This window comes from Papaver somniferum, unplaced genomic scaffold (genome assembly GCF_003573695.1).
Source record: "Papaver somniferum cultivar HN1 unplaced genomic scaffold, ASM357369v1 unplaced-scaffold_154, whole genome shotgun sequence".
NCBI lineage: Eukaryota > Viridiplantae > Streptophyta > Magnoliopsida > Ranunculales > Papaveraceae > Papaver > Papaver somniferum.
In genome coordinates, this window is record NW_020624820.1 from 7,389,689 (window position 1) to 7,402,256 (window position 12,568).

Genomic DNA, 12,568 nt, shown 5'->3' on the forward strand with positions numbered 1-12,568 from the left:
CAGGTCGGGTTTACTGGACTAAACAAGAAAGTTGTCTAGTGACTAATGGAAATGGCCAAATTTGCTCATGGCCCACTCCACTGGATTGTAAAAAAGCCCTAATAAATGTGACGGCACAGATTGTATAACATCAGTCTTGAGTTTATAAGGGAGGTATCAAAAATATATATCGGAACCTTTCTCAGTGAAAATCAGAGCGTCAAACTTAAGCTATAGTCAGACAGAGCGAGCCAGAGACAGGGAAAGAAATCGTCTTCTTCGTTAGGGTTTCTGCTACACAAAAAATCCATGGCGAACTCTGATTTCGAGAGTAATGGTAGATGGAGAGACCTTGATAAGCTTCTCCTAAGACCTGGTAATCTCGTCAACGAAAACTTCGAACCTGGTCCTCAGGTAATTTGCTAAACCCTTATTTGTTTATTTTTGTTGATCAAATTCTTACTTCTACAGTTTGATTAACTCTGATATTCTTCTTTCGGTTGTAGTTGAGGAGTGATCTACAAGAATATGCAAGGGTATTAGTAGTCGGAGCAGGTGGATTGGGTTGTGAGCTTTTGAAAGATTTCGCATTGTCTGGATTCAGAAACTTAGAAGTTATTGATATGGATCGTATTGAGGTTACTAATCTTAATCGTCAATTCTTATTCAGGTAACCCTAATTTTTTTGTTTTGTTTTGTTGAGATACAGACATTTGAAGTTTTTAAGATAGAAACCCTAGAATAAACGAACCCTGAGAGCAAAACATTGTTGTTATTAACTAGGCGCAGATTTTCTGGATTATTTGATACTTAAACAAGAATGAGTAGTGTTATTGTTAATTAAGGGTGTCTACGAAAATAGTGTTGTTGACATTCTTGAGTGTCAATCGCATGAAACAGTTCGCTGATTAGTGTTTTATTTGTGTTTTTTCTAACCTGTAAACCAGAAGTAAGATAGAGGTTTTGTTTGGGGGTTCCATGATACTAGAGCATAACTGACTGTTGAACCTAACTCTTTTTGTTTTACATGTTGGCTTATCTCTAACAACATGTTGTTCACATTCTTGAGAATTTAAATTGTTTGAAAATGTCGGTGAAAATGGGACAGTTTTACTATTTAATGTGCTTCAGCATTTCAGTTAAGGTGTTCTGTTCTGCATGTGTGAGCCCTTTTTTTTCCCCAATGTTGGGCTATCTCTAAGAACGATGTTGTTCACATTCTTGAGAATTTAGATTGTCTGAAAACATCTGTTGACATGGGGTAGTTTTACCAATTAGTGTGCTATAGATTATTTGGTTTTTGCTTCAGCATTTCGGTTAAGGTGTTCTGTTCTTCGTGCATGAGCATGTAAGATGGGTTTATCACATTTCTGTTGGTGGTGTTAATTATGAATGTTGACGTAGGCTTCAAGATGTTGGAAGGCCAAAGGCTGAGGTTGCCGCACAACGCGTCATGGAAAGAGTTAGTGGTGTGAACATTGTCCCACATTTTTGTCGAATTGAAGATAAAGAAGTTGAGTTTTACAATGATTTCAATATTATTGCCCTCGGTTTGGATTCTATTGAGGCTCGGAGCTACATAAATGCTGTAGCGTGTAGCTTTCTAGGTACGTCAACTTTACTTCTTTCTTAGCGATGAACTCAGCAACTGTCAGTGGTATTCTGATCCTTAGGTCTGGTTTCTTGTTTTGTTATTGATGAATCTCCAAATTATAGTTACACCTACTGCATACATTACCGCTCTCTGTATATTACCTTGAGTTGATGTAGTCTCATTGGTTTTGGTTAATCTAGAATATGACTCTGAAGACAATCCAATTCAAGAGACTATGAAACCTATGGTTGATGGGGGAACTGAAGGTTTCAAAGGTCATGCAAGGGTTATTATGCCGGGTGTCACACCATGCTTTGAGTGCACCATTTGGCTGTTTCCTCCTCAAGTTAAATTCCCTCTATGCACATTAGCAGAAACCCCACGAACAGCTGCTCACTGTATTGAATATGCACATTTGATTAAATGGGATGAGGTAGTGTAAAATAGGTTCTCTCTTCATTGTTCAATATTTGCTGGATAGTTTTTTAGTTCTGTCAGTGCCTTGAGATCAATATCTGTTTCAGGTAAACAGTGGGAAGGCGTTCGATGCAGATGACCCTGAACATATGCAGTGGATCTATTCAGAGGTTAGTAACCTGCATGATGATTTATTTATCATGTTATTCCTCTTGTTCTTCGACTTATCCTTTCTAAACATCCTGCACAGGCTACCAAGAGAGCTGAGCTTTTCGGCATTCCCGGGGTTACTTACTCTCTAACTCAGGTATTTTGTATCCAAGTTATTTCATTCTCCTTGGTCCATCTCACTGTTCGGCTTTATTTACTACTAACACTCGGTGTTTTAAAAATGTTTTGAAGCGCGTTTTGAAGCGCGCTTTTTAGCGCTTCACTATAAAATCGCTTCAATACGTCCGCATTAATACTAGGTTATATTTTCTAGAGAAAAAAAAAGGAATACTCCGGAGAAAAAACAGGGATTTAAATCCCAAAACAAGTCCCAACGTTTCCTTCTTAGGTTTTCTGGAGAAAAAACAGGGATTTAAATCCCAAAAACAAGTCCCAACGTTTCCTTCTTAGGTTTCAGTATAAAGAAACCCTAAAAACTACTCAACTCTCAACAATCCAACTAGTTAGAGACTCCAAAACTCCAAACATTTCATCTTCTAAACTATACAGCTTCTTCTTCCTTTTCATCTTCTATTCTTCTGATCTGCAATGGCTAGCCAGCCTGCAGCTAAGAAACCCACAAAGAAAGATCCAGCTTGGAAATATGGTACTGAAGTTCAAGGTCCACTTATTGGAGGAAGACATGTTTCATATGTGACATGCAAGTTCTGTGATAAGAGATTTTCAGGAGGGATTATTAGGTTCAAAAGCCACATAGGACAGACGCAAAAGGGAGTTTCTGCATGTCCTAATGTACCTCCAGAAGTTAAACAAGAAATATTATCGCAACTGCTTCATGATGAAAGTTCACAACAAAACTTTGAGTATTTGGTTAATGGAGGAGATCAAGGGATTCTGTAACCACAAATAGATATGCTGGAAGAGGACAGAAGAACAATAGAGGAACATGGAATACAAGACAGACGACATAGGCTTAGTTAGCTAGTTTGTTGTGTTCTGTTATAATTATGTTACTGCATTCTCCATATGCTCTATCATGGATTATTACATTTACATTGGTTTTTGGTTTTGTGTTAGTCAGTTTCACATAGATATCTATAAAAAAAAATTTTTTTAATTTTGTGAAGCTACGCTTTACGCTTTACTAGGTTAGCGTATCGCTTTACTAAAACGTTTTTTAAAACACTGCTAACACTAACTCACCATAAACAACTAATAAGTGATAAGGAGAAGAAGACCTCTGACTAAACAATTAACCGTTTTTCTTCTTCTGCTGCTCCACAGGGTGTTGTTAAGAACATCATTCCAGCCATTGCCTCGACAAATGCAATCATTTCAGCTGCGTGTGCACTAGAAGCCTTAAAACTTGCAACGGGATGCAGCAAAACATTGTCAAATTATCTAACGTATGTCCAATTCTCTCATACTTCAGTTTTTGAGTTTGGAAAGAGCTTTCTGAGGAATTAATCGTAGTCTATAATGAAGATGATTTAACACAAAAAACAATATGAACAGACAATGGAGACGATCTTTGCATATTTCTTGCATATTGAAAACCATGTATGCTTAGTTTTGCAAGTCAAGAAAAGACACACTAAATTTAGTCACATTAGTGGGGTTTTACTGCTTTAAAAGAAATACGTTGACATTCTTCATTTACCACACTCCTTTACATCTTTTGTAGGTATAATGGTCTTGAAGGCCTACACACTAAAGTGACTGAGTTTTTCAAGGATAAGGACTGTCTTGTGTGTGGTCCTGGTGTTCTTCTTGAGCTGGACACTTCAATTACATTACAAAAGGTTAGTTATATACTTAATTAAACTGGTATTCCAAGCAGTATTTTCATTAGCATCAGCATTGTGTCATCGTTTTCACAACGCTGGATCGATTAACATAAAAACTATTACTCTCATTAACTCCTTGAGTTCTTAGTTAGATAAAATATATCACTTCCTATATCCCTGCAAGGACCAGTTTTGGCTTTTGCTTATTTCGTTTTATTATTGTGTGTCAACAGTTTATTGAACTTGTCGAGGAACACCCTAAGCTACTTCTAGCAAAAGCAAGTGTGACACACCGCGGCAAGAATTTGTACATGCAGGCTCCTCCGGTATTAGAAGAGATGACTAGGTCTAACCTGAATCTTCCACTTTATGATCTCATGGATAAAAACCCCAAGGATGTTGTTCATATCACTGGTATGGTCAGCAAGAATGACAAGAAAACATCGTGTCTGCGAAAATTACGTGTGTTTTTTAAAGGAGTTGATGTTGTTACAGAGATGGATACAGCTGGTGGGGCTTGAGTATTTATTACTCCCCTACGAATTTGATTCTTCTACTTGGTCTAAACATTATTGTAAATGCTACAAGGAAGGCAAAAGGAATGTTTTGTACTTTTAAAGTGTTGCTGCCAATCAGCAAAGAGTTGTATTTTTTTTGAGCGACTGAGTTTAAAATCTGCTTGGCAGATGTATTTGCTGTTTTGGCCAACCTTGTTATGAAACAGCTACAAATTTTAGCACTTCCTATGAAATTATTAATAGAAATGCATGTGAATTAAAATAAACAAAAGTTGGTTTACTGTTTAAAGAATTTTCTATTGCTCGTTTTCTGGTAGATTATAACTTGAAAATTGTAATTTTCATCAGTGTTCTGCTGATAGAAGTTGATCCACTTCATGAAGCTGTTTCTTTCAGTTAGTTGATCCGATCCCTGTTTGGTATTGAAAGAGGCTGTCCCCCCACCCTTAATTCCATAAATCAAGTACACAACAGGCGTGGCCAATTCCAAACCATCATTTCGCAAACCAAGATAGTAACCCTATAATGGTATTGGAGGTCGTTTTTGGTTGCAGTATATGTATATTGATATTTGCGACTAAGTTTTTCATGATTAACACAGTGACAACTGACAAGAGCAAGATGTTCAATCAAGATACTCAGCCTAACAAGATGTTCTACCAAGATGCTCAGCCGGGTGCTAGATATTGTAATTTGTTTCGCGATGGCTGAAACTTTAACCTCGGCTTTCTTTTGTTTAGGTGCCGATGGTTTCAAAAAGTGCATATATAAACAAATTGGTGTTTGAAGGAAGAAACAACGGAGGAAGAAATTCTGTTGTCAGCATCAACATAGACAACCTCCCTGGTGGTAGTCTTATGCTTGAATTGATAGTAAGATTTTGTTATGGTTTACCCATCAATCTCAATGCACATTCTTTGGAAATGAATGAAGATGTTGAACAAGGTAACTTGATTCTGAAAACATAAACTTTCTTTAGCTTTATCATATTCTCTTCATGGAAACACACAATTCAGATTCTAAAGAGTTGTGAGACCATTCCTTCATTGCCTAAAGATTTGAAACTCGAGACACGCTGTTTTGAATTAAATGTTTAAGTATATAATTTAGATTATTAGTGCCTTTTTGTTTAGCTAATTTCTTGGATTAGTCAGCTACTAGCTTTGGGGGCGCTACATATATATTCCTCTTTACATCAAAAAAAATAAAAATAAATTAATTTTTGATAATTAGGTTTTTAAAGATGGAAGGGTAATTTAGACTTTCCAAATGCCTTTTGGACATTCCCTGACTAACTAGATAGTAGGATTAGAAGAACGATTTTTCGGGCACTACTCAAAAATGGAGGGGGATACTCTTCATTTTTTGAGTGGATATTTGGAATAATTTTGGGTCACCCCTTATTTAAGTATTTCTGTTAATACCAAACTTACCCTTTTTAGTTAAATTAGTTAGGATAATGATTATTTAATGTAAGGATTAGTTAAAATAATTAAGTTAAATTAATTAGTGATTAGTGAGGTTAGATTAATTAGTCGGGTGTTTTTAGAAGAAGAAGAGGGTTTTGCTCTTTTTTTTTCTTTTTCTTTTTAAGATGGTTGATTTCGAAATGAGGGTTTCGGGTACTTTCGTATACTTCAAATTTAGTTAATGTTGCTTGAATTGGCCAAAACTTTCGAAAAAATAAAAAATTTATAAACTGATTTCGACCATGGAAATAAAGTTCGGTTACGACATCTGAAGAACAGGTACATGAACTCATTTGCAAGTGTAGTTCAGCTAATGTTTCTGAAAACACAGGTAACCGAACTCATGTTTAATGAAGTTTTTTCTTTCAGAGAAAATTTCGGTTAGAAGAAAAAAATTCCGACGTAATCGAACTAAAATTTCGGCCGGGAAAAAAATGAAAAAAAGTTGCGGCGTAAGCGGAAAAAAAATTCAACGTAACCAAACTCAATATGTATGTTTTCAGAGAACAATTCGGTTAGGAGAGAAAAATTGCGACGCAACCGAACTCAAAGTTCGGCTAGGAATTTTTTTTTACGAGGTAACCGAACTTTTTTCTGAAAGAAAAAACTCCATTAAAGCTGAGTTCGAAAAACTGTTTCACATAATTCCTAGCTGAGCTTCTCTCTGCAACTTCAATTTTCAATTCATTTTGATGATTCTTACTCATTTTTCAACCAAAAATGAATCACAAGTCATTAGTTTGTGGAAATTTCTTTGAATCGAGACGATGAAGCGGAAAGAAGAGAAGAAAATGAACCCTCTAATAGTAACGGATTTGTGAAAAATTAAAAGTAATGGATCTTTTTTTTTGAAGCATAAGATTTATTAAGATTAGGATGAAATTACACGGGTATGCTTTGTACCTACAGAATCTGCCATTACAATAGGACTAATACACGATGGTGTTATATGATCCCAGATGGTTGTCGATAGGTTCGCTAATGTGCTGTCGTCCGCCGCTTTGTTTGCTAGTCCGTCTGCTGCCTGATTCCCTTCCCTGTAATTGTGCGTTACGGTGAAATGTGTAATTTTGGCCATTCTAGATTTGATTTCCGCTATCAGATTGATTAAGTACCAAGGTGGTTCGATTGTTGAGTTTAAAAATCGCAGAAGGTTTTCTGAATCCATTTCGAATTGTACCTTTGGCCATTCGCGATCTGCAGCCGCTCTTGTCGCGATAAGCATGGCCCAAGTTTCGGTCGTGAGGGCGGTGGTTATCCCTATAGGTTGTGTGATTGCTAAGATTGTGATAGCTTCATCGTTTCTGCAGATGATACGCGCTTCTGCAAGACCCGGATGACCTCTAGCCGCCCCATCTGTGTTGATTTTGATCCAATCTATGTGAGGTTTGCTCCATCCCACTAAAATTGTGGTTGAGCGTGGGATCCTGTGCGCAGGGTTTGTAGATAATTCCATACCAGGTACCACCGGTGGGAGGTTGTGTTGAGCCCATGTATATTCCTGTTGAAGCTTGATAGCCATTTGCATTACGATTGTTGGGTTTGTTTGCTTTTGATTGTATACTACATCATTTCTGGATAACCTAAGGGACCAGAAAAGAAAGCAGAATGTTTTAGTGGCTTCATTTAGAGTTTTTGTTTAAATGAGCTAGGCTATAGTTGTTTGACGGTTACGGATGAAGGTATGCCTTGATTTTTATTTTGATTTTGTTAATGATTTAGATTAGGTATATGTATATGTATATTTATTAGATTAGTTTTAGTTTTAATTAGATTAAAGGTAGGTTTAGGCTGCACATGGGCGGGTATGGGTGGGTATAAGCTAAAACCAACCTCGCACCCACAGACTGCGGGTTTTTTTTTTCATAACCAACCCCGCACCCACAAACAGCGGGCGGGTTTTGTTACCCGCCCGCTACGGGTTGGGCGGGTATGGGTTTAAACGGGTTTAAACCCGCTTTATATTCAAGTATTTAGAGTAACTTCTATTCTCCTTGATTAAGTGAGAAAAAAAAACCAAAACCCCCAAAATATTCATATCTAGGAAGTTCACAGATGAAGATTAAGTGTTGAATCTGTTGATTTTTCGATTGTTATCGATTTCTGGTGAAGATTCGAAGTTGTTGTTGTCGATTTCTGGTGAAGATTTCTGCTAATTGTCGTTCGTAGGTGAAGAAGAAGAACTGAGGAGGAAGAAGAGGAGAGGCCGAACAGAGAGAAGAGTGTAGAAAGTGAATGAGGGTTATCAGTTATCCTATTTACTAGTATTAGGGTTTCATAATGGACGATTAGGATTAGTTTTATCTAATGATATATAATCTGCGGGTTTTTTGGGCGGGTATTAACTTAAACCAACCTCGCACCCACAGACAGCGGGTTTTTTTTTTCATAACCAACCCCGCACCCACAACGGGCGGGTATGGATTAAAAACCCACGAATTTAACGGGTACGGGTGGGTTTGGGTATCGTAGGCGGGTCTTGTGCAGCCCTAGATAGGTTAGTCATTTCCACACTTTAAGACATTTCTTATAAGTATAGGATAGACATTCTTATCACTTAGTAGTCCCCTCCATTTTTGAATAGCGCCCAAAACATCGTTCTAGGATTATCCAGATAAACCCATCCAATGTTTCCATAAGCCCATACAAAAAGAATCCAAGCTGGCGGGGAGAAATATCCAAGAATGAAGATCCCGTTCTTACTTACCATTTTTTCGTTTCTCCTTCATTTCCTTATGAATCGATTTAGGTGTTTGAAACTCTCTGCAATTTGTTTCCAGATGGAGATTTAGTTTTTAATGGATAATGATGTGCATGAACCGTTGGAAGGAACCGAAGATGATGATGCTGGCAAACTTAAGAACTTTCGCCAAGCGTATGAAATGATGAGAGGAACTTATTTAAGATATTGAGGTAAGGAAATTAGGCAATTTTGGGTTATTATAATTTTTGCATGTTTTCCTTGCTGATTTTTCTGTTGGAATTGATTTATTTTTGAATATGCTGGTTCATGATAGTGTTAATCTGGTTTAGAACACAGTGAATATAGGGAAAATTTGGAGGAATTTGAGCTGAATTAAGCGTTATGGGATGGAAATTAGGGAAATTTGTAGTATAGCCAATGCATAAACTGTGATCAGCTTTTATGAGTTTCTTCATGATCAATATGACAAGAAAAAACCAATGCATATTTGCATTTGCGGTGAATAAGAAAATTCACTGCTAAAGTTGAATGTCACAATATATGATTTAATAGTAGTCTGATAAAGTTTAGTAAGCTAATCTCTATACTTGTATCGTTGCCGAAAGGAGCCGTAATTATACTTGATGTCTCATAAAGTTTGAATCTTTACTCTTAAATTGTTTTTTCTCTTATTCTTGCAAAAGATTCATGAAATGTTTTTTTGTTCAAATTGCATAAGAATTTTTATTTTCCTTTTCATTTTTGATTCCAGACAGAGATTTGGTTTTACGCGTTCTATTCGATGGCTAATGTACATGAATCCTCGGAAGGAACCAAAGATAATGCTGCTATCAAACTTAAGAACTTCCGCAAGCATATGAAACGATGTCGTAGACGATGTCCAGCACAAATTGACGAAATGGTTCGCCACTCTGACAACCCAGAGATGTATCAGGAGGAGGTACGCAGGTATGAGCAGGCAAACTGGGTGGGGTTGTAAATCATGCAACTGCCAGGAGGCTGGAGCAGGGTCAGCTCTTCTACAAAGAATATTATCCTGAATGGGCTAAGTGGAATATCCCCAAGGAAAATGAAGAGTGTTATGCTAAAAAATCTCCCACTCTTCCAGTCTCCTACAAAGAGGACCTGCAGTTGGAAAAACACAATTCTGAGATTACGAAGTTAACTGACGTCGCACTTCGTTACTCTGTAGAAGAGCAAGAGAAAAAGACCAACAAAGGTACCATTGAAGCCCATGTAAATGAGTTCCGCTATACAATCTCCAGTCCCACTGTGAATATAGATTTTATTTATAAGAATGTAAAGCATGCATTTTTCCAATATGAAGACGAGGAGATGCCGCCTTTCTTGCACTTTAACTTGCTTGTACCCATCAATGTGGAGGGGACTCTAGAAGCAAATGATATCCTATTCCAGTTGGTGAAGACCGTTGTGGGACAGAAGAGATCTGCCGAAGATTTAGATAAGATTTGGAAATATGACTATAACAAAGATTTCCAGAAGTTTGTCAAAAGAGTTGAAACTAAGTGGAATTCCCACGCAAAAAGAAACGAATTTCATGGGTCATCAGGAGTCTTCGCCCTGACAAGTTTTGCCTAGCTGGAATCGTAAAAACACCTTTCTTTGTGGTTGCGTTGACAGAGATCGAGTTTGTTAATCTGGCACATCTACGGCCCGGGGAAACTGATATGGCAATCGTATTGAAGGACTTCACACGTAATGTGTTCCAAATCAACTCAGTTCCCTCAACATCAGTCGCTGCCATCAAAGAGTGGTTCGACATGTTAAATGTCAAATACTATGAGAACAAGAAGGAGCATGACTGGAATCACATACTGAAAGATATTAGAAAGGACCCTCAGGGTTTCATCAACAAAGGTTGCTGGCGTTCCCTTGACCTTGAGTCTAGTGCTGCTGCTGCACTTTCTTCTGACTCTTACAAGTCAGAAGATTCTGAATCTGATTTTGTGGAAGAGGAATTCCCATGGGATGAGGTGTTTGATAACTGCAGATCAAATAGCACAGAAGATGAGAGTGAAACATGAGGAGCATAAAAGGTCATCCGTATTTTACATTTTTACTTTAAATAGTTGTAGTTTGTCCTTGTATGACAATTACTTACTTTGTGCTGAGTTACTCTTTTATATGCCAGTCTGAAGGAAACTTTTAGTATTTAAGACCGCTTTTGTGAATCTCGTATGAATGCAAGTTTGCACTTGTTGGGGGACCAGATGTGTTAGGAAATATAGCATCCGCGGCATTTGGAGCAAAGTATGTTGCAGCCCCGACATTTGGAGGTTGTTTAATGGATTTACTTTGAAACAGGTGCGCAGTTTTCCAAGTAAGCGATAAATTGGGCCTTGGTCCTTGGACATGTATGTTGGATGAATTGGCAGAAAATGACAGGAAGCTGACTCTGAGAGGTGTTTGGCTTTACGAAGATGAAAATGATTGTAAGATTTCTTTGCCCACAGTGAAGCTAAACAGTCCTCTCTTGCTAACACTATGTTTGACACTGAAAGATGGTTTAAACATACTGATGGACCGGACACTTTTGAATCAACTTCTATTCTCAGTTCTATTCTCAGGTTTAAAATTCCCTTTGTTTTTTCATTACCGTGTTTTCCTAATTCTAGCAATTCTTAACGGCTATTTTTGGGTTTCCTTTTTTCGGCATATCGGTTCCTATATAAGGTAGCTCTTCCATGTACTACTCCCTACTTGTATTTGTTGGTTAACGCTCTGTTCTGAAGAAAAACTAAAGAGATGATGATGAATCAAGTGACGATGATAGAGATGAAGACACATAAAAAGGGAGGAGATGGTCGTAAGAGGATTAAGATCGAAAAAATAAAAGACAAATCAAGATTACAAGTTACATTCTCCAAAAGACGAAAGGGTTTGTTCAAGAAGGCGACTGAATTATCTATTTTAACTGGTGCACAAGTAGCACTGATTGCCTTTTCTCCTGCGGGAAAACCATATGTTTGTGGGAATCCTGATCTCCTACTCGATCGATTTGTTAATGGTGAAGCATCTGAAATTCATCAGAGAGATCATAACGATCCAGAACAGAGGAGGTATATGGAAGTTGAGCAAGAATTAGAAGCTGAAAAGAAAAGAGGGGTTTTCTTGGAGTCTCTGATAAATTGTGATTTGGGGGTTGGTAATGATAAATCTTGGTGGGATACATATGTTGATGGATTGAGTTTGGATGAATTAAAACAGATGAAAAGTGATATGGAACAACTCCAGAAGTGTGTTGCACAGAGATCTAATGACTTAAAGATGAACAATAACACAGCTTCTTCTTCATCTTCGTATGAAGATAAGTCCCTTGCGTTGATGAATTTACCGGCTGGTAATGATGACATTGTTGATGATGATTATCTGAATGAAGAGATGGTTAATGAGTTAGTCTTTGGTTTTGATCCTCAAGAGTATGATTTTGGGACTACAACTTCTACTGATCAAGAAATCACTGCGGACATGTTTTCTGATGACTACTACTACTAGTACTGATTATATTTTCTAAGGCTCCATTCCATTGTTTTAAGTTTATGAATGTATGTAGTGATGGATTTATTTTTGAGGAATTGTATGTATTCAAATTCAATTTTTCTTTTCGATTCATTTGATCATTCACCTCTTTGTTGATGGAATTTTTTGATTAACTTTTTAACCTTTATGCTGAAAACTATAGTGTATTGACGCGTTTTGTTGCAATTGCTTCTCCTCCTAATTATCAAAAGGAGATTGCTTTTATCAAGGATGAGATGGAGAAGATGAAGATACAACTCGATGACTTAAAAAAATCTATGCAACAATCGTTGGCTTTGTACTAGTAAATTAGTTGCTTCTTTAAGGACTTAAAAGAGTATCTATAGCAGCTTAAAAATCTTGTCCATACCAGATAATAAGACGGACCT

General features: G+C 37.2%; 2 protein-coding genes across 2 annotated transcripts; both read left to right on the forward strand.

The window, feature by feature from the left end:
• The first annotated feature begins 200 nt into the window (after nucleotides 1-200).
• Nucleotides 201-4,746, forward strand: LOC113336889 (NEDD8-activating enzyme E1 catalytic subunit-like). Its single transcript, XM_026582584.1, has 9 exons — nucleotides 201-393; nucleotides 486-649; nucleotides 1,384-1,586; nucleotides 1,774-2,006; nucleotides 2,098-2,160; nucleotides 2,241-2,297; nucleotides 3,446-3,567; nucleotides 3,846-3,963; nucleotides 4,182-4,746. Exons 1-9 carry the CDS (start codon nucleotides 289-291, stop codon nucleotides 4,467-4,469), a joined length of 1,353 nt encoding a protein of 450 aa, XP_026438369.1. The 5' UTR covers nucleotides 201-288; the 3' UTR covers nucleotides 4,470-4,746.
• A 6,639-nt stretch (nucleotides 4,747-11,385) lies between these two features.
• Nucleotides 11,386-12,277, forward strand: LOC113336935 (agamous-like MADS-box protein AGL29). Its single transcript, XM_026582649.1, has one exon. The coding sequence runs from the start codon at nucleotides 11,406-11,408 to the stop codon at nucleotides 12,153-12,155; it is 750 nt and encodes a 249-aa protein (XP_026438434.1). The 5' UTR covers nucleotides 11,386-11,405; the 3' UTR covers nucleotides 12,156-12,277.
• The last annotated feature ends 291 nt before the right edge of the window (nucleotides 12,278-12,568 follow it).